This window comes from Chaetodon auriga, chromosome 6 (genome assembly GCF_051107435.1).
Source record: "Chaetodon auriga isolate fChaAug3 chromosome 6, fChaAug3.hap1, whole genome shotgun sequence".
NCBI lineage: Eukaryota > Metazoa > Chordata > Actinopteri > Chaetodontiformes > Chaetodontidae > Chaetodon > Chaetodon auriga.
The window spans coordinates 2,325,618-2,351,558 of NC_135079.1; the positions used below are offsets into that span (position 1 = coordinate 2,325,618).

At 46.5% G+C, this 25,941-nt stretch overlaps 1 protein-coding gene across 1 annotated transcript in view; it reads right to left on the minus strand.

Moving 5' to 3' along the window:
* Positions 1-25,941, minus strand: part of grm8b (glutamate receptor, metabotropic 8b) — a 103,298-nt gene that overhangs the window by 37,651 nt on the left and 39,706 nt on the right. Inside the window, exons 4-6 of the mRNA XM_076732851.1 lie at positions 2,966-3,101; positions 1,716-1,870; positions 1,460-1,597 (exon numbers count right to left, since the gene is read on the minus strand). Of these exons, the coding sequence (XP_076588966.1) occupies positions 1,460-1,597; positions 1,716-1,870; positions 2,966-3,101 (429 nt within the window). The remainder of the gene's footprint in view (positions 1-1,459; positions 1,598-1,715; positions 1,871-2,965; positions 3,102-25,941) is intronic.

Genomic DNA, 25,941 nt, shown 5'->3' on the forward strand with positions numbered 1-25,941 from the left:
AAGGTGACGCTTTGCTTTCAGGCTTCCTTGGAAATTCAATAGATCTTTGTACCCAAGAAAATCATAAATCCCAAACGGTCTGGCAGAAAGTTCAAGAAAGCGCTGCCCTCTTCTCTTCCAGCCGACTGTAGTCACTACAAGATCATTCATCAGTGTCAGGTGGGAGCTGCGAGTTAAACTACAAACTCTTTCTTCATATTCACTCTTACACTCAGCGGGATTGAGCAAATGCTGGATTAATCACCGGCAGAGGATGTCAGAGATGCTCAGAGTCGCGAGGTCGAGAGCTCAGGCCACGAAATGATTATCCAGCGTGTTAATTGGCACTCGGCGCCGGTCAGGAATCCATCTCATGAATACAAATGGAGGAGAGGTTGAGTGTCGGAGCGCTCCAAAGAGACAACAGACCCGTTAACCCTCCAACATGGAGAAGATCCTGGACCGCCGAGATGAACTCACACAGCAACGGCGTTTCAGCTTCTGTGGATTTTCACTCACACCATCCCATTCTGCTTCAGGAAAATATGTGGAAACAAATGGAGTAAATGATCTAGAAGTCAAGAAGACGCCATCTTCATGTCTCGTTTGAGGAAAGGCTCAATATTAAAACTCTTTCATATCAAAACGGCGATTTGAAACAGTGCGGCGTCTTCACTGATTAACGGTGACTGGCGAGTTCAGCCAGCTGTACTAACTACACATACATATGATGAAGAGCAGAAGCTCCACACGCTGCACCTACAGCAGAGTTTTCTTTCTGTCTCTGCCCCTAAAATCGCTCTCAGCCTCCTCAGAACAGCTGAGTCATGAACGGAGGATTTAACCTCATCGTGGTCCTGTAGTTCGAGGCTTTTGAGAGCAGAATGAAAGCAGAGGAACACATTTGATCTTCATGATATGATTTTGGCTTTTGCTTCGGGGAGATTAGAGGGGTGTGTGTTTGTGTGTGTGTGTGTGTGTGTGTGTGTGTGTGTGTGTGTGTTTGTGTGTGTGTGTGTGTGTGTGTGTGTGTGTTTGTGTGTGTGTGTGTGTGTGTCTGGATGCCACGGAGAGTTTTTGAGGCGTCTGAAAAAATGATTAGAAGGAAAATAAATGACTTTCTGAGTGAAGTCAGTTTTATTTCGTCACCCAAGATCACAAATCAGCCTCAGAGGAGTCAGAGAAGGAAAGGAGGAGGCAGAGGAAGGAAGCAGAATGAAAGGAAGATGTAGTCAAGGAAAGAAGGAGTCAGAAGAGGAAGGGAGGAGGTGGAGAAGGGAGAAAGACAGAAGGACACAGAGGAGGGAACAAGGAGTTATTGAAGGTAGAGAAGGAGATAGAGAAGGACATGATGAGGTGAAGAGGGCAGGAGGAGGAGTTAGAGAAGTTTGTGCTGCTGTGTAACAAAACTAGTTCCTTCCCTGATATAATAACATCTGTGTTGACCTTTGACCTCGCTGTTTCCACCTGTGGTTCTTACCTGTGCATTTCTTGGGGCTCCCGGGTCTCTTGCCGTGCATCCCCAACTTGCAGCCGAAGTTCTCCTCCCAGAACTCGGCGAACCAGACGTTCCTGCGGTTGTTGGAGAGGGAGCGGCTCTTGAAGTAACGGTCAAACGCTGTGGAAAGAAGGGAACTCTTCATCTTCATCTTCATCATCATCATCATCATCATCACCGTCGTCTCCTTCAAAATGTCCTCACACGACGTGCTGCTCTGAGCTGTTTCTTGACTCACCGTCCACGGACGCCCTCTTGGGGAGGATGGTGACGGCGCCCTCGGCCACCCGCTCCTGCTGCACCACCGGAGAGATCTTGGAGCCCCAGCTGTCAGAGCCCACCCACAGGAAGTGACCCGTCAGGTTGTTGTGTTTCGCCGCATCCAAGATCCGCCTGTCAGGGTCACAGGTGACACAGCCGAGACAGCCAATGAGAAAGAGCAGAGGATTGTCACGTCCTCCTGAATGTAAACTACATGGATATGGTTTGAGCTAATGCTAATGTCAGGATGCTAACATGCTAGCAGGTGTCATGTTTAGCATGTTCACCGTCTCCATTCAGCCAGCCTCAGCTCCACCCACGCTCCACCTCTTTGCTGTTTTTGGATTTGAAAAGTCGAACAGTAACAGCCATCGATCAGCTGAGACACTTCACCAACAACACAAATCCACTGTGTGTTTCCTGCACATGAATATTAGTTTTCATCGTGCGAGTTCAAACAGGAGAGATGATCCGTCTGGTCCTTTACGTCCTCGTCCTCTGCTGTCTGTGAGGTCTCAGGATGAGCCAGTTCCCTCTGTGTGTGTGAATCAGAGCTGCAGACTAACGTCAGCTGTTACACTGATATCGAGTGTGTGTGTGTGTGTGTGTGTGTGTGTGTGATGCTCTCAGTTCACTGAGATAATTGGAAGCTTGTTATCTTAATCTGCACTCAACAGTTGGTGGATGTACTGATTAAATACATGGAGAACGTACAGATACAGAATGTGTGTGTGTTTATACTGAAGTCTCACAGTCAGTGAGTGTGCGTGTGTGTGTGTGTGTGTGTGTGTGTGAGCCCAGTGTTATATTTGGATGCTCATGGCTTGTACTCAGTGACCTTCAGAAGACGATCGACAGATTATTTTCAGTCTTTTTTTCCCCAAAAAGTGAACAAAAGTCCTGCTCGTGACTTCGTGGAGCTGCATGTCTGAACAGATGTGTTTGAGCTAAATGCTAACATTAGCCTGCTCACAATGACAATGCTAACATGCTGATGCTAAGCAGATATAATATTTACCATGTTCACCATGTTAGTGTAGCATGTTAGCATGCTAAAATTTGCAAATTAGCACGAAACAATGAGAGCAGCTGGCTGAAGGGGACAAAAATGTAAGTTCCAAATTTCATGGAAATCCAGCAGTTCAGACGTTTTGCTCAAAACCACAAACCTGATGGTGGCGCTAGAGGAGGACAAGTCTACATGTGCATTTTTTTTTTTTTTTTTACCGGATGTCGTCCTCGTTTGCGAACATGATGACAGCGCGGGCGTTGGGCGTCTCCAACAGACGCAGGACGATCTTGTTGAACTCGCCGGGTCTCGGCTCCCGAGGAATCTTCAGAGACTGAGCGATACAAACACCACCTGAGAGAGAGAGAGAGAGAGAGAGAGAGAGAGAGAGAGAGAGAGAGAGAGAGAGAGAGAGAGAGCGATAGAGAGAGAGAGAGACAGAGAGAGAGAGAGACAGAGAGACACAGAGAGAGAGAGAGAGAGAGAGACAGAGACTTAAACCAGCATGAGTTCAAAGGGTTTCTGAGCCGTCATTGGTCAGATCAGTCGATCACACAGTCATACTTTGTTGCTGTGCATCCAGCAGTGACACGTCAAACCCCTGGTGGTGGTGGTGTTGTTTGAAAAGTCACGGGATCACCGAAGCGATGAGGATTCATCCTGTGGGCACCATGAAGGGAAATCCACTGCAGATATTTTAGTTCAAATTCTGGACGAAGGTCACTCCTACAGCCGTTCGGCCTACGATGCTAAAAACACGCTTCCTGTCCTGAGCGCTGATGCTTGACGTGGAGCTCCGCTGTGTGTTCAGCAGTGCGAACACGTTAACACGTCTGTTAATGAACACGCTTCACCCTCGCTCCTGTTCGTCTGATGTCATTTCCTCTGTGCGCTTCGTTGTGACTCAGCTTTAATGTTTTAATTATCGTCACTGTTTGTCTTGTTCTTATCTTCACTCGGCTGCTGTGACGTGTCACCGCAGGGATCATTAAACTTTCATCTGCAGTCACTGAAACAAAGGTCGGGGGGGGGGGGGGGGGCTTATTAATGCTGTCAAATTATCACTAACATCTTACTATTGACACTGAGTAGGATCCCTTCATGCAGCACTAACTGCAAAACAGATCAAATACTCCGAGTCTGAAAACTAATTTTTCTCAAAAAACGAAGGAAAAGAATAAAGAAACAGGCTTTCAGCTGAGTTTACTAAGACATATTGTTTCGATCGGCTTTACTCGGTCTTGTCAGGCTTCAGGGCAGCTGAAGAGGAAGACGAGGAAGTGGAAGAAGCAAGTTGATGGTGAGAAAGACGAAGAAGTCAAATTTATTCGTTTGGTTTCATGCGCTTCACACGTATGATGAACCAAATAAAAAAGAACATAAATACATATTCAAACACACATAAAGAAAGAAAATTATTCATCCCCCGCCCACCAACATGAAAACACCCACACAGGCAGCGGGGGGCCATCGGCCTGACAGCGGCGACGGTCTTAAAGCTGTTAAAGAGCTGTGGTTCATCTGACATCATCAGGCAGGTTGTTCCAGAGAGTGGGCGCACAGCACTGAACGCACCTTCACAGAGTCACCTGTGATCAGCTCGGACAGCAGTGTCTGCTGATCTGAGAGCAGGTCGCAGACGTATTCAAGAGCTCCACCACTAAATGATTCCTGGACGGCGAGCGACCTTTTGAAATCAATCCTGCATTTAATCCGAAGCCGGTGAAGGGATCTGAGCGTGGGAGCGATGGGTTCTCCGAGAAGGAGGGCCGGTAAGGTGAGGAAGAGGAGGAGGACAGAGTGGAAGAAGAGGAGAGAGGGAAGAAGGAGCAATGGGAGGATAAAAGGTGCAAAAACTACTCAGACTGACATGTCTGACCTCCAAAAACACTGGATCCTACATTTCCCATAATGCAACTGGATGCCATCCTTCATCAGACCTTCCCTGGTAAATGTCTTTCAAACTCTTCACCTCCAGCTGTAATAAATCTGCCACTTTAATTCCAGTTTTTCGTTGTTGTTGTGCCTCTGCAACTTTTACAATCGCGTCTTGAAAAAGACTGATCTGAGAGCAGGCTTTGTGTTTGTGGAGCAGATGTTATCTGGACAGCTGAAGCCACAGGAGGAGACCATTATTAATATGAACAGGTCTAACAGCAGCTTTGACAGTTTGACAGCAAAGATTTTCACATGAAAACAACAGAGTTCGATCCGACGGTTTTCTTCTTTGTTATGTTTTTATTCGTGTCCTCGAGTGTTACGATTGGTCGTTCTGCTTCGTCCTCGCTGAAAACACACCGGGAGCTTGTGGTGCTGCTCCTGCAGCGTCGTCCCCGGGAGAGACAAACCAGAGCCGTGCTCCTGAAGACCAACTCCGTGTCTCTGATGGAAGTGAAGTACAGTGGAGGCTGCAGAGGAACAAACCTCGCACTGTAAGCTCCTCAACTTTAATTGGCTCTTTGGTTCTGAAAAGATGGAGCAGCTCTCGAGGGGGGAAGAAAACAGGAGTCCCAGCTGGAAATAATCACGGCAGTTCGGTCTGACCTCTGTAGTTTAAAAAGTGGACTGAGAGCGTTTTGAAGGAGAACTGCAGCTGCAGAGTTTAAAGATTACCTCAGCAAAAAGAGGAAAAACGTAAAACTATTTCCAAGACAGACTGATGGCATCTCTCGTCTGACCTTCCACCTGAGCAGGTAGTTAAACCTCGTGTTTCTGTCGCCTGTGATGTGATTTCGTGTGTTTGACAAATGAAAGCTTTGTTTGTTAAAGACTGAGAGGAAGACAGCAGAATGAGTTTGTCATCGTGTGTCCTCCTGCCATCCACTCAAACTCACCATCCTCTCCTCAGTGCTGACATCACCGCTGGCACTTGGACCTTTTCGGAGAAGTTGTGTGGAAACCAGAATATGTCAGAATGTCAGAATATGACTTCTTACTCGGTGTGAGATTACAGCCAAACTGGAGGCTCTGAGGTGTGCTCTGAGCTAAACGCTAATGTCAGCATGCTAACATGCTGCAGGTGTAATACTCACCCCGTTCAACATCTGAGTTTAGCGTTAGCATGCTAACAACTGTTAATTAGCACTGAACACAGAGCAGCTGCACCTGCGGCTGATGGAAAGCCATCAGTTTTGCAGGTTTTGGTCATAAAACAAAGTGTTGGAAATTTAGATCTGATGAAAAGTTTAGAGGCTCATCAAAGTCATTAGAGTTCATCCTGAGGAGGACGTGAATGTGTGGAAGAACTTTAATGGCAACACATTCAATAGTTATTGAGCCATTTCAAGCAAAACCACAGATGTGAACCTGCCAAACAGCTGCTGGTTCCAGATTTTTAAATATAAAGATTTGCTGCTTTTCTTTGTCTTTATGATGGTAAATGAAGATTATTTGGGTTTTGGCCTGAAGACGTGACTTTGGGCTCTGTGACGTCGATTAATCATGAAATGATTGAATGATTAGAAATCATATGTTCTTGGGTTTGAATGGAGCAGTCTTCAAACAAAACATTCCTCTAAATTATCCTGAAAATTAAATTAAATCCTTCCAGGAAACTTCAGAATAAATTATTCAGAAATGACAGACCTGTAGAATAAAGCCGGACCCTCACTGTAAAGACACTACATCAAACTCCAGAAATGTCACAGAGTTGAAGTTTTATCTGTGAAGAAAGAGGAGCCGTGTGAGTTCAGGCTGCTCTCAGAGGCTTCAGGCCTGGATGGAGATAAAAACATTTAAGACCCTGCTGCCATTATCATCATCACGCCATCCACAGCGAGCTGAGAGGCCGTCCTCACTCTCTCCCCCAAGACCCGGCTTCTATCAGACGCTTTCAGGGTAAAATTGATTCCATTGTGAGCTCATTTCTACATTACACAGGCCCGTCAGGCCATCAGGATGGAGCTGCAGCATCTCCCGTACAGGCGCTTTTGTTAGGGAGGGTTTGGGATTGTGTATCTGAAGATTTGAGGGTCGGGCTGCTGAGAGCATGACGGCAGCATCATCACCTCTTTACTCTTCATTCAGCTCAGGTTTTCTTGACACTTGAAGGTCGTTAATTTCAAAACCACAAGAAACAGCTGGTGGAAAAACCAGTCAGTGAGTTTACCATGAGGTGTGTGTGTGTGTGTGTGTGTGTGTGTGTGTGTGTGTTTGAGAGAGAGAGACTTGATTATTGTCACCAACAAGTCCAAACCATGACAGAGTTCTGTCCAATACCTGCACGTTAAAATGCTAACATTAGCATTGGCTAAGCTCTGTTGGCATGTTCGCGTGCGCTCAGACTGAAACAACTCTCGGCTCTGTGCTGGTGTTGTTTCAGGTACAGGTGAGACGCGACGTGCAGGGCAGGCAGTCTACTCTGAGTGACAGATCCATCAGTCTGCAGGCTTATCAGACACCAAACAACCTCATCCACGTTAGGCCTTCTTCACTGAACACATTTTGTCCTTGTCACTGTGGGGAAAGCACTGGTGGAGATAACAAAGGGTCCTGGTGCATGTTGGCTCTCTGTCACACTGTCATGACTTACTGAGACACTTGAATAGAAGTAAGGCGTCGTTAATGTGATCATCAGCACCTGCTGGCTGCTTATTTTTCATTTACTCTGCTGTGAAATAAACATCAGAGCCTCAAAAAATACGTGTTGGTAAAATAAGGCAGCTCATTTGACTTATCAGAAGAAACGAGTAGAGGTCTGCAGCCACATTAGCAGCTCAGTGCTAACTGCTAACATGCTAACCTGCTAATGTTTAGCAGGTTAGCATGTTGACTGTTATTTTCATCATCTTAGTTTAACATGTTAGCATCTAGTGAGCACAGCTGAAACATGAATGTCCATGAAAAATCCACCGGACAGTTGTTTCAGAGTTATTTCAGTTTGGACCAAAGTGGTGGACGGATGGACGGACAGACGGACAGATGGACAGGCAGGCAGGCAGGCAGGCAGGCAGGCAGACAGACAGACAGACAGACAGACAGACAGACAGACAGGCAGGCATCCTTGAATGACAATAAAACTGAAAGATGCTACAACAACAACAAAGCTCTTCAGCACTTTAACATCTCTGGCGACATCTTTGCTCAGAGCCCGTTTTCGCTCTTCGCGTCACGTTCGTTGACATCTGCTCCTCTGCGGGTTCAACAGCTGCTTTTCTCATCTGCAGCCAAATGACTTGAAGCTCCTCTCCTGTTTGACCTTATTGTTTTCAGCTCTCCTTTGTGTTGAAGCTGCATCCATCCATCTGCTCCTGTGTCGTACCTGATAACTGCTCCAGAGTGCAGATTTTAATTTGAAAGTGCTGCTGCGGCGAGCTGCTCAGCAAAGTCAGGCACCTCTCATTTGTATGCAAATATGAACGTGCAGAGTGCAGAGTGAGACAATGTTCACCTCAGTGTGAGGAGTTCATACAGAAGCCTGACATGTTCAGATGGAGACGCGAACACATGATGGCAGGTTTAAGACGAGCTGTGACCAAACTTCACGAGTGGCTGAATGCTGCTGTCACTGCCCTGAAAATCATCCGCGATGTCACCTTTTACTTCCCCAAAAACACTTTTCTGGCATTTTACTTTGTCCTGTGAAGCCATCAGGATTCATCCTCTGGGTACCATGAAAGTCTGTCAGTGTCTAACTCACTGATGTTGTCGAAGGTGCCTACTCACTCCTTCTCGTACTCCTGAGTATGTTTTAGTGTATAATGGCCTGAAAATGGAACTGTTTGAATGTTTTTTCGGTTTACAGCGACTCCTTCCTGTTCCTGTCACCTTCATCTGACGCCCTTTGTTGTTATGGTGCTGCGACTTCATCAGTGCTGATGACTGACATCCTTCACTTAACATGGTTTGGTTGAAGCAGCTCACAACATCATCAAACACGCACAGATGTTATTGGACACACAGAGCTGCATCAGCAGAAACACAAACATTCGTCTGCCTGTGTGGTAAAAGCTTTATTTTGACAGTTCTGTCAGTCATTTCTATCAGTTATACTGCTGCTCACCAAAATAAAAGCCTTCTGACTGTCCCGCTTATGTTTCTTGGACAGCTTTCTCAAAATAAGACCGAAGTTGTAATAAACCTGAATTACCCCTTTAACTCTTTTCTCGTTTTTCCTCTTTAATTTCGAATGTTTATCTTTATTTGTCATCTTTTGTGAAGCATTTTTCGGTATAAACTGAATGATTCTTCTCGTTTGGGCCAATTTAAATCACTGGATTTTCTCTCAGAACATCTTTGAGATGATTCCCGCTCAGATGTGAGCTGGTTATTTATATTCTATGAAAGACTGAAGGGCATCTCTGCTGATACACAACCATGTGCTGTTATTGCATCAGGTATCACTGACAGCTCCACGGTGGACTTCACAGCAGGCAGCTAACGCCCCTTTAACATCTGTCAATCATCTGTCTGTTAAACAGCACTGATGTTTTCCTTATGATTCTCCTGCTGCTCCGTGACGTCAACATGATGAAAACTTTTAACTCCTCAATCTCTGCTGAGGTAAGATAAGACTTTACTGATCCCACGCCGGGAACATTAAGTCGTTACAGGCGGCAAGTATGACAAAAAGCAAAAACAGTGGCACAGAAGGGTCCAGACAAAAAGCATACAGGACACAGAATAAAGAAACTGTGGATATAAAACTACTAACTGCCATAAAAATACTACTGCCGATACTCTAATGAGAAAACCACCAAGGTCACATGTTGTATTTCACTTTAGAAATACTGTTGGACAAAAGGACAAATCTGTTATTCTAAACTGATATCACTGTCACCAAACTGAACGTGTGTGTCCATGGAGGTGAAGGAAAATGTCATCCAGTGCGACAGTGTGGTTCATCGGCGTGTTTTAATTGAGCAGCCCTTCAAAATAAAGGTCGTGTGCGGCCCTCTGTCTGCGCTGCCTCTGTGACTGCTGACGTCTTTTAAAATGTCCACAAAAATCAGTAAAGAATGCACGCAGACATTTCACATGAACTTTATCCTCAGAGATCTCACTGATGATGATGATGATGATGATGATGATGAGTGTGGCGGCTCTGTTGACCTTCACTCTCCTGAGCTGACTTTATCTTAACACAACAGACCTCTAAACTCTCTATTTTCACTCCGTTGTCACAGCAGGTTTTTGACTATTAGAATAGACAAAGAGCACTCTGAGATCTTCATCCCTCCAAAACAGATCTGTCTCCCCAGGACTTCTGTATTTTATCATTTGTTTTTTCACCTTTGTCCTTCAACACCCTTTTTCACGCTCTATGAAATACGATGCAGGTTTGTAGCAATTAGCACACAGTGTTTCCCCAACACAGAGGCACCGAAGCACAAAGGAATTGCCTTTCTGAAAGGTTAAGTGGATTAAAAACAAGAACCAGGTCGTCCACGAGAGGACGGAGCTGCTTTCAGAGACATCCGTGGAAATAACCTGCATCTATCCATTATATCTACAGGTTTCTGAGAGGGTTTTACCAAGAAAGATGGCCCTTTAAGATCATTAGGACAGAATTCAGCCAGAGGACAAAAGCCAAGAGTGTCCAGCTGCAGCCCTTCAGACCTCCATCCTCAGACCTCCATCCTCAGACCTCCATCCTCAGACCTCCATCCTCAGGCCCCTCAAACCTCCATCCTCAGGCCCCTCAGACCTCCATCCTCAGGCCCCTCAGACCTCCATCCTCAGGCCCCTCACACCTCCATCCTCAGGCCCCTCAGACCTCCATCCATGGGCACCCTTCATGTGGGTAGTATCGCCCCCTGCTGGTCAGAGAGTGACCATGTTGGTGACTTTTGGCGTAATGGTTGCTCATATGGAGGGCAGGTGGTGTTGTTTTTTTAAATTTACATAATATAAAGACTAAAGACTCAGACTGTGAGTAACACATTCTTGGCAACCACAGATGTAAAGTCACTGGTTGACACGGTGACTCGTTACCAGCACACCTTACGAAAGTCGGACCAAGCGTTTAAATAAGACCTTGTTGATCTGAGTGAAAATTCAGTGACCAGATTGCTTATTTCCTGTTTGAATTTGTTCAGGAACAGACTTTCATGGACTGCTAAGGTGACGTGAATGTTTATGAAGCCTACTTCTGACAGGACGTGGTCTCAAACAGCACTAAGGAGCCTCAGCGATGCCCACACTCCTCATCCTGAAGGCCATTTTATACACTGGAAAAAGGGGATTGTGGTACACAACACACGATCCATTAAGCCATCAGATCAGTTCTATGAGGGCAGCTAACCCTGCAGCCTGGATACAGATCTGGCCTTTAGCTTCCATTACAACAGCGCGGTTAGCTCGCAGGTTCCTCACCTCATCTAGTTTGTCTTTGTCGGCTACATTCAGGCTTCCAGTTGTCTGTGTGTTGGTGTAAATGGGTTTATATTTATCAGGTTTGGCAAAACACAGAAAGAGCGTCGAGCTGGCAAATTTTCCACCCAATCACCAAACAGAACCGATATTGGACAATTCTGCAAAGCCCCAGATTGCATTCAATTATATTTTATTACTGAACTGTGTGTGATAATAAACGCATTTATCTGTATAAAGGAAGCCAAGGAGAGTGTGAAAAACCAGGTTGGCGCTTCCCGAGGGAGCCACCGCAGATAAATGTGGAAATAATAAAGATGGACACACAAGGCAGGATTTTAATGAGGTTTAGCTTCGGCTGAGATTTTTCCAATAGAGGAAAAACAAAGCGGAGAAGCAGCCGCCGAGGATTCTCCCGCTGCGCTCAAATCCACCAAATTAACTTTGGGTGACAAAGTGGGAAATAATCACTTAACAGACCCTGCATGAAATGTTGTCATCTACAATTTACACTCCAGTGTACAGCACTGTCCCACAAACACACACACACACACACACACACACACACACAGATGTGATAATGTGGGAATATGTTCCCATTTCCTGGGAACAGATAAGGAAATCCCTGCTGCTTCTAACAGGATGAGGATTTACTTTAAGCTCTGCCGGGAACGTCTCCGCTGTAAGCTGCTGCTCTGAGCTGAAGGAGTTAATTCACTAAACGCTCGAGGTATATACGTCTTTTAGAGAAGACAATGGAAAGTCAGTACCTGGAGCTTATCCTTCAGCATCTCTTCATGAGGATCATTTAAGGTACGTTATTGAAATACTTTGTTGGAGCTGGTGTCGCCTCTTTGACAGGCAATGTCAGTCTTTACCAACGCTGTTTAACTCATTCAAGGAAAACGAAGGGAAGACTTTTTGGAGATGTTTCTTGTGATGTTGATGTTTCATCAAAGCGAGTGGAGACAATCAGGGATACAGGTGGTGAAATACAGTAACGGCTTGAGCTCATGGGAGAATATTGAAAATGCTCTGAAATATCACATCATGGCCACGTTAAAACACTCTGCTGGTGATATGGAGGAAGTGTCAGGTTTGCATCAACAGCGAATGAAAAACAGGAAGGTTTCTTACTAAAATATGATCAGAAAACAGGAAATTAGAAGGTCTGTCCGTGATATAAGCCTGTTCAAACACAGGCCTGGTACCCCTGCAGTCGAGATAAAAAACAGCCACTACTTAACAGTTTCGAGTCGTAGTCAGACGTTGGACATGTGTGAGTCTTTTCTGAATTACGGCAGCTGAGAGGACGTCGTGTATGAGCAATATGTCAAAATGACAAAGTCTGAGCAAGAAGCCTGGATTTCTCAAGCCGATGCCTTTGTCTCTGACACACGAACACAAGCTGCGACGCGGCACAGTTTTAATGATGTGGAATCAAATAAAGCGCATCAGAGGGACCAATGAGAGGAAATAATACAATTTCACTTTGACTTTCAACTCGGTCGAGGAAAGTCACAGCGGGAGTCACTGAACTCAAAGGCGACCAAATAAACATGGCCGGAACATTCAAAGGCTCGCCGAGTAATGGAATTATGGGTAATAACAGATGTCATTAAAGCTAGCCTCTGGCAGAGCCTTTACACTGACCTTTCAATTAACAGTTCACCATGGCAGCGACTGTTTATCGCTGTGTAACTCCCACTGCTCCTCCTCCAAATACTGAGCCCGAGTGACGGATAGAAACAGGACGTATGCGCCCACTCGCCTCTTTCATTCCTCGCCTTTGAACAGCTGAACGCCGGACCATGAATGGTTTCCCGGGTAACACATGCACAGCCTCGACTTGAAAGCCAGATGAAACAAGCGAAGCAGTGTGCCCACAAAGCTCTCAGTCCACCTTAAAGGCAGCATCAGCCTTACACTTCAAAGCGTCCTCCTGGCGTCTTCGTGAGTCTTCTCCAGCGTCACTTTCATGAGTTGGAATCTCTCAGTTCAGCTCTGATTCATATAAAATCAACAATCAATAATTCTGAACAGCTCGTTCAGAGGAAGTGCCAAAGTAACAGGGCTGCATCTGCCATGTCAACGTCAGACAGGATTGACGCCGTTTTAATGGGACACCTAAAAAAACTGTTGTGTTTCTTCCTTCTCAGGCAGCAGAAGGCGACGTCTTGACAGAAATGTGGTTACTTAAACGTTTTAAAAGCTAAATGTAGGCTGGTTACATTCAATAAGGAACAGCAAGGAACAGTGAGAGGACTGTGGATTTGATCAGAGTCAAACCCAGAGGAACTGGTCAAACCATTACCTGATTTGCATAAAATTGCAGAGTCCAAAATGGAAAAATAAACTCTGTTAGCTGAGCCGAAGGCACCTACTGGTTAGTTTCGAGAGCTACTGTTGTCCTGGGTGGTTAGCATGTTAGAGGCTAGCTCATTAACTACAGCAGTGCATCCAACTAGACGTGTGAGCAGTTGCTAAGTCACCAAGCTTTTAGCTGTGGAACTCACACTGCTGGAACAACATACAACTAATTAGCAACAGCAAACACATTTGGAAGGAAATGTAAAGCAGGTTTCGATGCACTATCCACTTGTAGCGTCTACAGCGTTACTACACTTCTTTATGGTTACGTGTGGGCACTGTCAGTGTGTGGTTCATGACAGGAAAAAGAAAAGATCAGCACTGACTCCAGACATAACATTTAAACAAAACCATCTTTCCCTAAGCCAAACCAAAGCGCCTAAACCTGACCTCAGACAGGAGCCTGGACGTGGATCCTGGACTCTGGTGTCACCGTCCTGCACTTTGTTCATCCACCATCCACCCCCCTGCGACTCCAGCACAGTACATAAATGTAGTGTTTCATATATACTCCACAAACACTAGCTCTACTTTGATGTAAACTCTACCGCTCAGCTATGGATCAGGTATCATGAGACACAGGAACTCTGGGCTGGAACTTCACACAGCTCTAAAAATATCCACGGCACAGAAGAAAAGTCAGAATTGGGACACTTTCAGCTGCAGTGTGAAAGGTCTTCTTTTAGTCAGACTCTGGGCTCTTTATTAAGGGGAGCAGAAATTCTGGCTCAGGCTTTGGCTCGGACCCAGTGGCCCACATACAAAACTGCTTACAGTGTTATAAGTCCTCCGAGTGGTGCCAGAGGCAGGCCGCCCTGCCAAAATGAGCATCATGTCTTAATATGCAAATGAGAAGGAGAGTAGTGCATTTCACCTGCAGCGGATTTAGTGGAAGCAGCTTGTAGGTGAAAGTGAGACGAAAACTCTACTTTCAACTCTGACAATCAAAGTTCATAAAATAATTCAGGACAGGTTATCTGCTGGGAGTCACCGAGTTCACCACGAAAGCCCAAAATTACCCACAACCACGTTGACGGACTGAACCTTGGCTGACCCGAATTTAACTGTTTTAGCTGCTAAATGTCACAACTGTGCAGACGGGGAAACAAAGAAGCAAGGGGTCAGACCCAAATACGGTGTCAGAGCAGGAGCAGCTCAAATATTTATTTACTTATTCACTGCAGAGAAAAATGGCGATTCACAAAAGGCTTATGCAAAGACGAGGTGAACAAAACCCAAAAAGGGAGCAGAATGCATCCAGAGTCCAGAACCAAGCGAGGCCCAAAACACTGTGAAACACTGGGGAGGGCTGGAACTCTGCACAAACAAGGTCCAAGGACGAACTGGCACAGACTGAGGGGAAAACAGACTTCAATACTCTGAGGAGGGAAAACTAATGAGGCACAGGTGAAACGAATCAACAATCACAAAGGCGGGAAAACACAAGAAGTCGAGCAAAAGATGATATGTGAGGAAAACTTTCAACATAAAACAGGAGATAACAAAACTAACAACACTGAACTCGTACACTCAGGGCTCCACTGGTCAAAAACCTGGAATTCACTGCATATTAAAATCTCATTTTCCAGGCCTGCAAGGTCATGAAATTAAACGAAATCATCAAAAGTTTTGGAAAAGTCATGGAATTTAATTTGTTGTCTGAAGTGATATTAATCAATATCAAACAACCAATAAAGAAAAAGATGCTGGATGTGCTACATGAAGAAGGCAGTAAGTGGACCCGAGTCTGCTGCAACCAGAGTACAGCGGGTGCAAACAGAGGCACCCAGAGCCTGTCCACAGGGGTGGACAGACGGGGGTGGACAGACGGGGATGGACGTCTGTCCACAGGGGTGGACAGACAGGGGTGGACAGACGGGGGTGGACGTCTGTCCACAGGGGTGGACAGACAGGGGTGGACAGACGGGGGTGGACGTCTGTCCACAGGGGTGGACAGACAGGGGCACACAGCGCGGGGTCAGTCACTGATTGATCAGGGTGCATCACAGGGTTCTCCTGTTGCTTTTGGGTCCTCGTCCACAGACGGGACAGTATGTTTCTGTCCAATAATGTGAAATGACAAAGGGTTTCTCATGCATCACTGAATGTGCTGCAGCTCGACTTGCAGGAGCTTGAAGTCGTTAATATCCAGCTTATGAGCACAGAGGAGAACAAGTCTGTGTCCAGGTTTCTGCAGTAATCCACGTTTTTAAACCAAACTGTCCAAATATGAATTTCAAACTTCATCTAAAGGACATAAGAAAGTATGTTAAGGTCCTGCAAACTTTGCATCTGCTTGAAATATTAATCAGAGGAAGCGAGGCAGCTAACTTTTCTTTCCCCATTAAAGTTCACTTTCCTTCAGGTTTCACCTAATAACTCTAACGAGCTCATTTAGAGCATCATTATATGAGTAGTGAAGCAAATGAGGAGGAGGAGGATGGTGGTGGTCCATATGTCTGCTGGCTCTGGCTCTGTCTCCCAGCCTGCCTCCACATCTGTCCAACCTGCTGACAAACGGGGAAATTGGACGAATAAGAAGAAAGCAATCAGACCGAGAGCCGCATCCTGGCATGTATAGGTGCCAGTGGGGGGGGGGGGGGGCAGCGTCCAAGGGAAACACACAAAAGGCAGTTTGCAGAGGAAGAAGCCCCCGAAGCTGCCAGCTGATTGTGTTCATTGTGGGTTTCTGCCTGCTCAGACTGGTGCGGTCAGGGTCGGGTTAAAGTCGTGTAATTCCGACACCATCTTCTTTCATGGGAGAGAAAAAATTGGGGAAAAAAAGCTCTGATTTGTGTGTCTTTCATCGTTTCCAGAGGCTTTTCTGTTTGTTTGAAGCCTGCGAGCGTCCTGCAGCATCGCACTCATTACACTCGTCACCCTCCATCTGCGCTTCAGATGCTGCGGCGGCTGGATGAAGCGTCAGGGCGGCGTGAGGCGGGTCTGTCCTCTCGCAGCGGGAATGGGTGATGAAATCCCCCGAAACAGCTCAGCACTGTGACTCAGTCAGGACCTGCGTGAGACTCCTCAAGGTTGTTCCGTGTGTCCGTCACAGGAGGTGAAAATCATTCATCTCAGTTGAAACACAAGAAGCTGCCTGCTGATGGAGCGAAATCCCGTCCTTTGATTCACAAGTTTCTGACGTGCTGCAACAAGGACTCGTCCACCGTGTTTCATAACGCTGTCACAACTCCTTCAAAGGCAGCTGACGCGTGTTGGTGGTGGGAAACAGATCAAGTGGTTTAGCCCAACGCAAGGAGTCACGTCAACCCTTAAAGTCATGTCGACAGCAGTTTGGGCTCACGCAGAATACACGTCATGCACTGCAGCTTATCCTGCGTGAAAAACAGTATTCAGCAAAGCTGTAATTAAAAACCTGACAACATTTAGGTGCTTGAATAAATGTCACGACCTCAAAAAGCTTTTTAATGACTTGACTATAAACTCTTGTTTGTGCCATTTGCTCTGGAAGCTAACGTTTTTCAGTGGATGCTGGCTGATAACTGTCGTCAATTTCTGTTGAATTTCAACCCAGAAGATACAGATAGAAGATACAACCAACTGCCTGGTCATTCAGACGTCGCATTCACAAGTATAGACATACAGCTTATGTGTTAGCGGTTGGGACCTCAGTCGTAAGGTGCTCCGGGATGACTGGCCTTTTGTTTTTCCTCAGGTGTGTAGCTTTTATTGTCCTGAGGATCAACTGAGCAGCCGGACCGCAGACAGTTAACGAGACATTTTTTCTGTCATTTTTCGGTCAATTTCTTGCATTTTTCACCCTTATGAGCAACAACTTTTGGACCTTGATGAAAGCTCGTTGTGGTTTCTCGGTTAGATCGATTTGAGTGACAGTAAATGATGCAAAACACCCGCATTTTACTGTGTTATCGTGTTTCCTGTGCAGAAAATCACCTCCTGCCCTCCATCTGCAGTTCACGCCACAACAAAAGAGTGACATGACATCATACACAAGCAACCTACAGTAAAACATTCTTATTTGTATTTTGTTGTGAATGATGTGTCTTCTCATGATTAATAAAGACACGATCATCTTAATTAGAAGCCATGAGGAGTTTTAACGGGACAAAAAGATGTGAACAGTGAAACCTGTGATTTGTGGGAGAAACACATTTCCCTGTTTCTGCTGTTGACAGAGGCGGACAAAACGAAACCTTTGTGCCAGTTTGCCTTTCAGTGCTTCATCGTTAACGAGCTCGGGATAATTGGAGCACTCGCGGTTTCCTGCAGCTGATGATGCTCGTCCCTCGCTCCGAGGACTCGGATACACAGAGAAAGATCCTTGGCTTACATTTGTTTCTGCCACAAAGAGGCCTCAGATTCTGATCTTTCACTTCCTGTCATTGCTGCAGACGCGTCACTGAGAAGCTGAAGAGCAGAGGTGAAGCTCTGAACGTTGGTATCTCAGCACCGTTTGACCAAAGCGTTTGCACCATTGTGGTGGGGTCAATGCACGCCAAGCTGAAGGGTATAACGATGATATTTAGCTTCTTAAAAGAAAGAAAGAAAAGAAAGAAAACCGCGACAGACCCGTGCTGCCTTCTTGTTCTCCGTCTTTCAAAGTCTTTGAACAGAAACTGATTTCTTTTCTGACAGAGAAACACTTTTTTTCCACTGCATGAAATTACATGTTTGGTGTGCAGGACGCAGCAGAAACGCCAGGATTTAACTACCTGTTTGGTTTCATACAAACATTTCTCTGGAAAACAAGGTCAGTCTGTTCCAGGAGGAACCTCCTGAACGAGAAGCTTCTTCCTCTCATCGGCCCCTCACCTCGCCGTGTTCGATTGGCCACCCCTAATGGACGGCTTTATTCGTGTCACGAAAGGTGAGCTGCTGACTACTGATGAGCTGTTGTCCTCTGTTAACTTGTCCTCAGGGGAGGAGAGAGGAAGGAATCCCTCACCATGAAATATTCATCCTCATACTGTATGCGGAGCAGGAGGTCGGGGGGGGGGGGGGGCTGCTGACCCGAAAAATAAGAAGAAATAAATAACAGATAACAAGAAAATCTGGGAAAAAGTCACAATGATGGAGGACCGGAACGAGAAATAACACCTTCCTTCATGTGCAGACAAAAGTAAATGTCAAAAATGAAAATCAGCAACTTAACAGAGGCAGGTGAGGTGAGACAGAGAGTATTTATGTCTCATTGGCGAGAGAAAGAAATAGTTTCAGGGATAAAGAAGTACAGAAGGAAAGATGGAAGAGGATGAGGAGCTGAGAGAAAGAAGAGAAAGGAAAGCAGATTATCTCCTGCGAGCTTTCACACTTCTGAGGGAGAGTTTCTCCACAGCGACTGATCCGACAGAACGTCAGCGAAAATACAACACCATCACCTCCTCCATTTAATCTGCTGCACACACACTCAGGACCACACCGAGGAAAGTCTGCTGCCGAGTTCAGAGGCAGAAAAGACCTGCATCCTGTCACGCTCTGTCTTCATTAAAGCATCAAACGCTCAGTCTGAGTCTGACAGCAGGTAAATAAAGTCCCTCAGCTGTTTCTGCGTCTTTCCGTTGGCTGACAGACGGCTCAGGCTCTCGCTTCCTGTCCACCTCTGCTGCGCGTTCAAGGTGACAAATCTAGATTACATCAAGACTTTGGAGTTCAATTATGGAAACTAACGGTTCTTCGTGTTCTTAAAGAACTTTTCTGGACACCAGAACTGCTGTAACACAAAAGAGTTCTCTGAAAAACTAACCTGGCACCGCTGGCTGACTCTTAATTCAACGCATGCATGTCACCATCAGGGCTGGAAAAACACGGCCTTCACTCAGTGTAACTACAGTTTTATCACTGTGCAATGAGGGCGAGACATCCAGTATAAGTCCCTCTAAAGGCCAACAACAGCAATTTAAATAAAAACGGTAAAAATAGTATGAATTACCACAAGATATTAAATCTTACGAGCCTCTGGAGGCTCTTTTTACCAACTTTCAAGGCAATGATTTTTGTCTTTGATGTCAACTTTTAACTGTCCTAACTCACGTGCTCGGTTTCTTTTTTTAATCACAAGCTCAGCTGGAAATCTGATTCTCATTTTGTCAATTTGACAAAGCGCAAAGTTGCCAAAAATACAAGAAAAATGACACCATAAAAAGTTACGCATCCATCCGTTTTCTCCCGCCTGTCAGAGGTCACTGTCAGATCCTTCTCCGGAGCGGCGTTTTCCAGATCCTCGTGCAGGATCCCGAGGCGTTCCCCGGCCGCAGGAGGTTTATAATCTCTCCGGCACGTTCCGGGTCTGCCCTGGAGTCTCCCACCAGTTAGACGTGCCCAGAAAAGGCGCCCAGGATGCATACTGATCACATCCACCTCAACTGCAATGTTTCAATGCAAATTTACAAAGCTTCAGTTCTAATCATGTCACTGAATGTAATTACAAAACTGTTTGTGAAACATACGGTTTTATGCACGACTCTGAGCATTTCCACTGACATACAGCAGAAATATGTTCTGTAGCTATAATGCAGTGAATGTACATGTAGAGAGTTCAGTGTGAAAGGCTCATTTCAGCACTTTTAACTGGTTTTTCTCAGCTTGATATTTAAATAAAATTCTGTTCCTGTTAATAAAACATGTTCAGTGAATTCACTGATGAATAGACAGACTCCAGAGGGAAAAGCTGAATATTAAAAACTGCCATGACAGTGCAAAAACTACAAAACTCTTTCCTTTCAATAAACTTTAAACATCACTTTAAAACGCCTTGAATACTGAAGTCTTGGTTCATTTCTCTCAGACTCACATTTCTAAGATTAAAAATACAAAAGCCTTCAGTTTGTTTCTTACGGGAGTGAATAATTTACTGGTTGGAGTCATTTATTCAGAGACAATGTTAGGTGAGTCACAGAGCACCTCTACAGCTGGGATCAGGTGACACTCCTGGCTCAGTCCTCCTTTATGTGAATAAATCTCCCTACATGGCGGCCTAAATCTTGTTAAGCAAGTTTCATTTGAATATTTTTACTGTAGAGAAACTTCCCTCGATGAAGGCTGCGTGACGATAATGTGTTTGATGTAATCCCTTCATTGTTCAGAGGTTCTTCTGTTTCCAGGTCTTAAACTTTTGAACTCCTCGCAGAGCTCCTCCAGTCATAAAGCAGCTGTGATTGTCACGAACCATTCAGCCTCAAGACGACGACGAACGACACTCGGGAGACAAACAAACAAAAGGCAGCTCCCCGGAGAGCCGAGACGAGTCGCGGTATCAGCCGACAGACGCCGCCGCAGCCTTTCAAACCGGCACCTGCTCGTAGGTTTTGAAGACCAACGTATAATTAACAGCTGCGCGGCTGAATTCAGCTTCGTAGGCGGCGGAGCGTCGTCTCGGTCTGATGCGAGTTCAAACAGGAGTCAGCCCGCTGTCGGCCCAGAGTTCCCACGGAGAGAGCAGGAAGATCCCGGTCCTCCTGCTGAGGAAGCTCTCAGCTCGAGTGAACGGCGGCGAGACGGCGACAACGTGCAGAACGACTGCTTTGTTTCTGTTCTGTCAGAGATCAGTTAGCCCTGCTGCTCCCCCTCTCCTCCTTCACTCAACACTCTGCAGGAGAAATTCTCTGATTGTTTTAACTTTCACTTCACTGTCGCTTTGTTGAATCATCATCATCAGCACTGGCAGTTTCACCTCCGGTTAGCATCATTAGCGGCTGTATCTGGAAACATCTCGAAGACTGACATAAGACTTCCAACAAACACACAACGCAGTTAAATTTCACTGTGAAGAAATCTCATAAAAAGACCCAAACAAACAACGTCGCCGTCTGCTTCTCTGTACTTCGACTTCCTGCTCTGGTCGTGGCTCTCAGCTCCAAGCCCATTGGCTCTCACCGAAGACGTTCGTCTTGAAAACACCTCACAGATCTATCCTGAAACTCACTGTAGTTTCTGTCTGACAAACAGGAGGAAAAGGGGACTATTTTCAGCAGCGGATGAATCCATTTGGTACCCCGGTGAGTATTTGAGGCAGCAGGACTGTGTGTGTGTGTGTGTGTGTGTGTGTGTGAGACTGACTCAAAGTAACCTGAAGTGTGTGTTCATGGTAATGAAGGAACATGTCAGCCGATGCATCAAAAGAACTCCAAAGGGTCCAGATAAGGCTGAGGGGTTGTGAGATGATTAACGAGGAAGAAGAAAAACGCAAAGTCAGATTTGGTTCTTGGACCTTTTCTGTAATCTTTGCTTTCGTTGTGAAATATTGGATCATTTGATGAACGTCTGACATGGACAACAACCCCAACTACACGCTGTTTTTCTGTAAAGAGTTACGTCCCGATAAATCACAGGAACATGGTGAGAGTCTCAAATACGAGCATCAGAGAAGGTCATGACCACGAGGCCACGAAGGCCTCCAAATGGATTCTGGTCCAGCAGAGTGGCTCCTGGCTGTCAGCACTGCAGGAGTAAAGCTTAAATATTGATGATGTTTATTAATAACAGTCGCAGCGGTCCACGGCTGCCTCTGTCAGTGTTTGTTTACCTGCTTCATCAACTTTCTCGACCTCCTGATTGAGAGCGAAAAGCCACGTGTCGGGTCTGCGCAGCGTCCGAGAGAAAGCACTTCTCCCAGCTGACAGTGGGTCCCTGAACGCATCCTGAAGCCATTTTCCTCCTGTGTGGTTCCTGCTGTTTTCTTCGACACGACACCTGACTTCACAAAGAGGACAGCAAAACCTTTCCTGCGATGGAACGAGAGGATTCACTTCCTGAAATCAAACTCTTGGGCTTTGGCGGAGTTACATCCCAACGTTAGACGAGCTTCCACTGGATGAAGAGTATTTCTGTTTCACTTAAATTATCCAGGAGGCTAAGTTTCCTCACCTCCACCTCAAGGCTGGAACATGATTTTCCAGGCAGACACACTATTTTGCAGCGTTGTGCTTCACAAACGACTCGTGCATTTGAGAGCATGCCGTTTGCTTTCAGCCAGGCGAGCAGCGTACAGCTCTGCGGTCGGTCCCCCCACCGTGAGCGTGTTAGCAGGCCGACGTTAGCGTTTAGCTAGTACGTCCTGGCATGTCTGTAGACTCTGACTTTTCCTCGCAGCACAGCCATGACAAAGTTTGATTCTAGAGTCAAAAGTCTGAAGAAGTAGTTTGTTGGATTGCTGTGAAACTGGTTTCAGGGATCATCTGGTCGAAACCTCAACATGTCCAGCACGTTGATTTATGACATTAATAACTAAAGACATTCAGCCTGAGCTGCTCTTCTGCTGTACAGACTGTGTTTAAGTTGTAAACCCACGTTTGATGTTTAGAATTTGCTTCAAGAGAGAAATGAAACTTAACGATCGTTCGCCTCGTTTGCAAAAAGGTTGGAAGTGACACACTGTGACATCTGCTGCTCTATAAAAAGCTCAGCCTTCATTTTCACTTTTCAAAATAGAAAGTGTTTTTCTCTCCTTTCAAAGTGTCCATTGAAAACCACATTAACATTTATTTTTCACGTCACAAAAATCAGTCACGGAGCCGAGAGCAGGTCACCTCAGCAGAAAACCGTCGCTGTGAATCAACGGCAACGAGCGGCACAGCGACTGAAACAGGAAGCGAAGGGACGACAAAGGGAAGCAGACTGCACTGATGGAGCTGTGCGATGCCGTCTTTCTGTTAAGGACAGTATCAATAAAGCCAACATAAAGCAGCTGAAGGTATCGTGTGGCGGTGACTCAGCCGAGCGCGCAGAAGGTCGGCGCTTTCTGGAGTCCAGGCCTCGGAGGAAAAACCCTGCGGCTGATGGCAGACAGACTTCAAAGACTTCAAAGGCTGGCGGACAAGAAAAGATATTTAATCTATGGCTGATAGGATTACCCAGCCGGGGAAATGATTACTTAAAGACATTTTAATATTTCCTCCATAATGTCAGTGAAGTGCGATCGGGGGCAGCTCAGACGAGGAAGTTCCAGGAGTGATGAAGACTCCGATCCTTCGGCGGTGACATTATGTAAATGCTCCTTTAATCTGTGACAGCTCCTCTCTGCCAATGAGGTCACTGACTCTGCTCCCCGGGAAACTCTGCTGTCATGTGCCAGCTGGCCCGGCTCAGCACGGCTCGGCTCGGCTCGGCTCGGCTCGGCTCGGCTCGGCACGGCTCGGCTCGGCTCGGCTCGGCTCGGCTCGGCTCGGCTCGGCTCGGCGCGGCGCGGCGCGGCGCGGCTCGGCTCGGCTCGGCTCGGCTCGGCTCGGCTCGGCACGGCTCGGCTCGGCTCGGCTCGGCTCGGCTCGGCTCGGCTCGGCGGAAAGCGCCACCTACAAGTCAACCCACCTGGGCTCATTACAGAAACACGCCACGAGGAAGGCTGGCTGCGGCTCGGAGACGTTTTCTGGGGGAACGAGCCGCCGCGGGGATCCGGTCCAGGTGTCAGCGGTTGATTACGAGTTGGGTCGATGCTCCGAGCAGCTGTTTTCTTCTGGAGGATGAAAAGAGGTGAGCGGGCGCAAACGACGGCGTGCCGGAGAGCATCAGGACGAGATTTAACAATGTCTGCGTTTAGATGGAAATAAAGAACGAGTATCGGGAGGATAAACGAGCTGTTTGCTTAATGCGGGTTTGTTCTGTGGATGTTCGACAGATTAAACAACGCTGTTATCTCTGACAGCCAATCAGAACGCTCCGATGTTCATCCTGTTTGTCCACCTTCTGTTACAGCTGGAGAAACATCGTCCTCTTTGTTAAAGTCCTCGAGTGTCAAATTATTTGTCGCTGTGAAACAACCTCCCAGCAGCCCAGAGGACCGGGTGGTGACATCGCTGATGGCGAGCATTTCGCTCCACCTGTCAGCTGTCTCAGAGCCCCGCCCCCTGCAGGTTAACGCACACCTTAAGCTGCTGACAGGCTCGGCTCGGGGGGAGGTCACAGTGTTTGAATCCATCTGTCGCCGGGCCGCTCGGCACGACGCAGGTGGGCCTCAGGTTACAAACATCACAACATCTGTTCGCGTCTCAGCAGCTGGATCGTCACACGGCGCAGTGACATCATCAGAGGACGCAGGACGTGACCTCAGAGATGTACTTCCTCCTTTACTCCACCACCTCCTCCTTTCCTTTCTTTCACACTTCTTACCTAGCTCCTTCCCTTCCTCCTTCCACTCTCCTCGTTTTATCCATTACATCTCATTTCCTCCTTTTCTCCTCCTCCTCTATGTCCTCCTTCATTCTTGTTACCTTCAGTTCTTCCTCCTTCTGTTCATTGCCTCCCTCTCTTTTACCTCATCCATCTTTTCTTTCACCTCCTCTTCCTTTCAACGTTCCTTTTTGTCCTCCTCTACCCCTTGTTTCCTCTTTTACTTGCTCCTTTCCTTCTCTCCTTCCTCTCCCATATCCTCCTTTTCTCTTTTACACTTCTTTTATTTTTTTCTCCATCCTTTTCTACCACTTCTTTGCCTCTTCTACCCCCTCGTTCCCCTCCTCCTCTCCTCCTCCCTTCATCACATGTTCATCACCTCTTTTACTGCATCATCAAATCCTGTTCCACCACCTCTTCTCTTCTCCCACCTCCTCCTTTTCTCCACACACCTTTTCTTTCCTTTACTGCCTCTTCATTACCTCCTCCTCTCCTTCATGATTTCCTCCTTTCATTTTCTAATTTCTTTCTTTACTACCTCCTTGTTTTTTTTTACCTCCATCCATTCACTGCCTCCTCCTTTCCAACAATTGCCCCTTTACTTGACGACCTCCTCTGCCTCCTCCTTCCTCCTTTCCTGATGTCTTGAAGGAAAAAACACAACACCAACACAAAACACGGCCGCCATCAACCCAAAAACCTTGCAATGAGCCCGACCCATAAGGGGCACCACAAACACCTCAAAACGCAGCGAACAGAACTTCATGTTTTGTGATCACTGCTTGTTTAAACAAAATGAAACTGCCTGAAGTGACGTCGCTCACCGCTGTGACGTCTGAAAGTCGCTTGTCGCTGCTCGTCACTTTCATTTTGGTCCATCGAGAGCAAAAGGGCTCAAACCCAGAATCAGTGAGTTCAGTGCGCCGTGAGAACCACGTGTCTCCAAACGTGTCACCTGTTCAGTTTCCAGCTTTGTGACGACGCACTTCCCAGCTCCTCTGAAAACTCCATCCTTCAGTTTAGTGGAATACAAGGTATAAAAGTACAAGTACCTTGAATTTGTATGTACTTAGTTACATTCCACCACTGCGCCGGCATCATATCAGGACACACTGCGTTTTAATTACATCCCCATACAAACTTGCTTGCAGTCTGTCCTCCACAGAGCGGGGGCTGCAGTGAACAGATGGTTTGCAGATCTCTTTGTTAGATTTGTGTTTGTGAAAAGCAGAAGATAACAGAGCCTTTCTTTCATCTGCCTTCATGTTTTCTTCACTCTCAGCGCTCTGCACCAGTATCACGAGCTTGCAGGAGAAAACACAAGCAGGCCGAGCTACGCTATCACAGTTTGTGCTGCCTCTATGTGGCATCTCTGTAGCAGCTGGAGCCCATCTCTCCAGCTACAGCAGCTATGTGCACGTAGGCTCCAGAG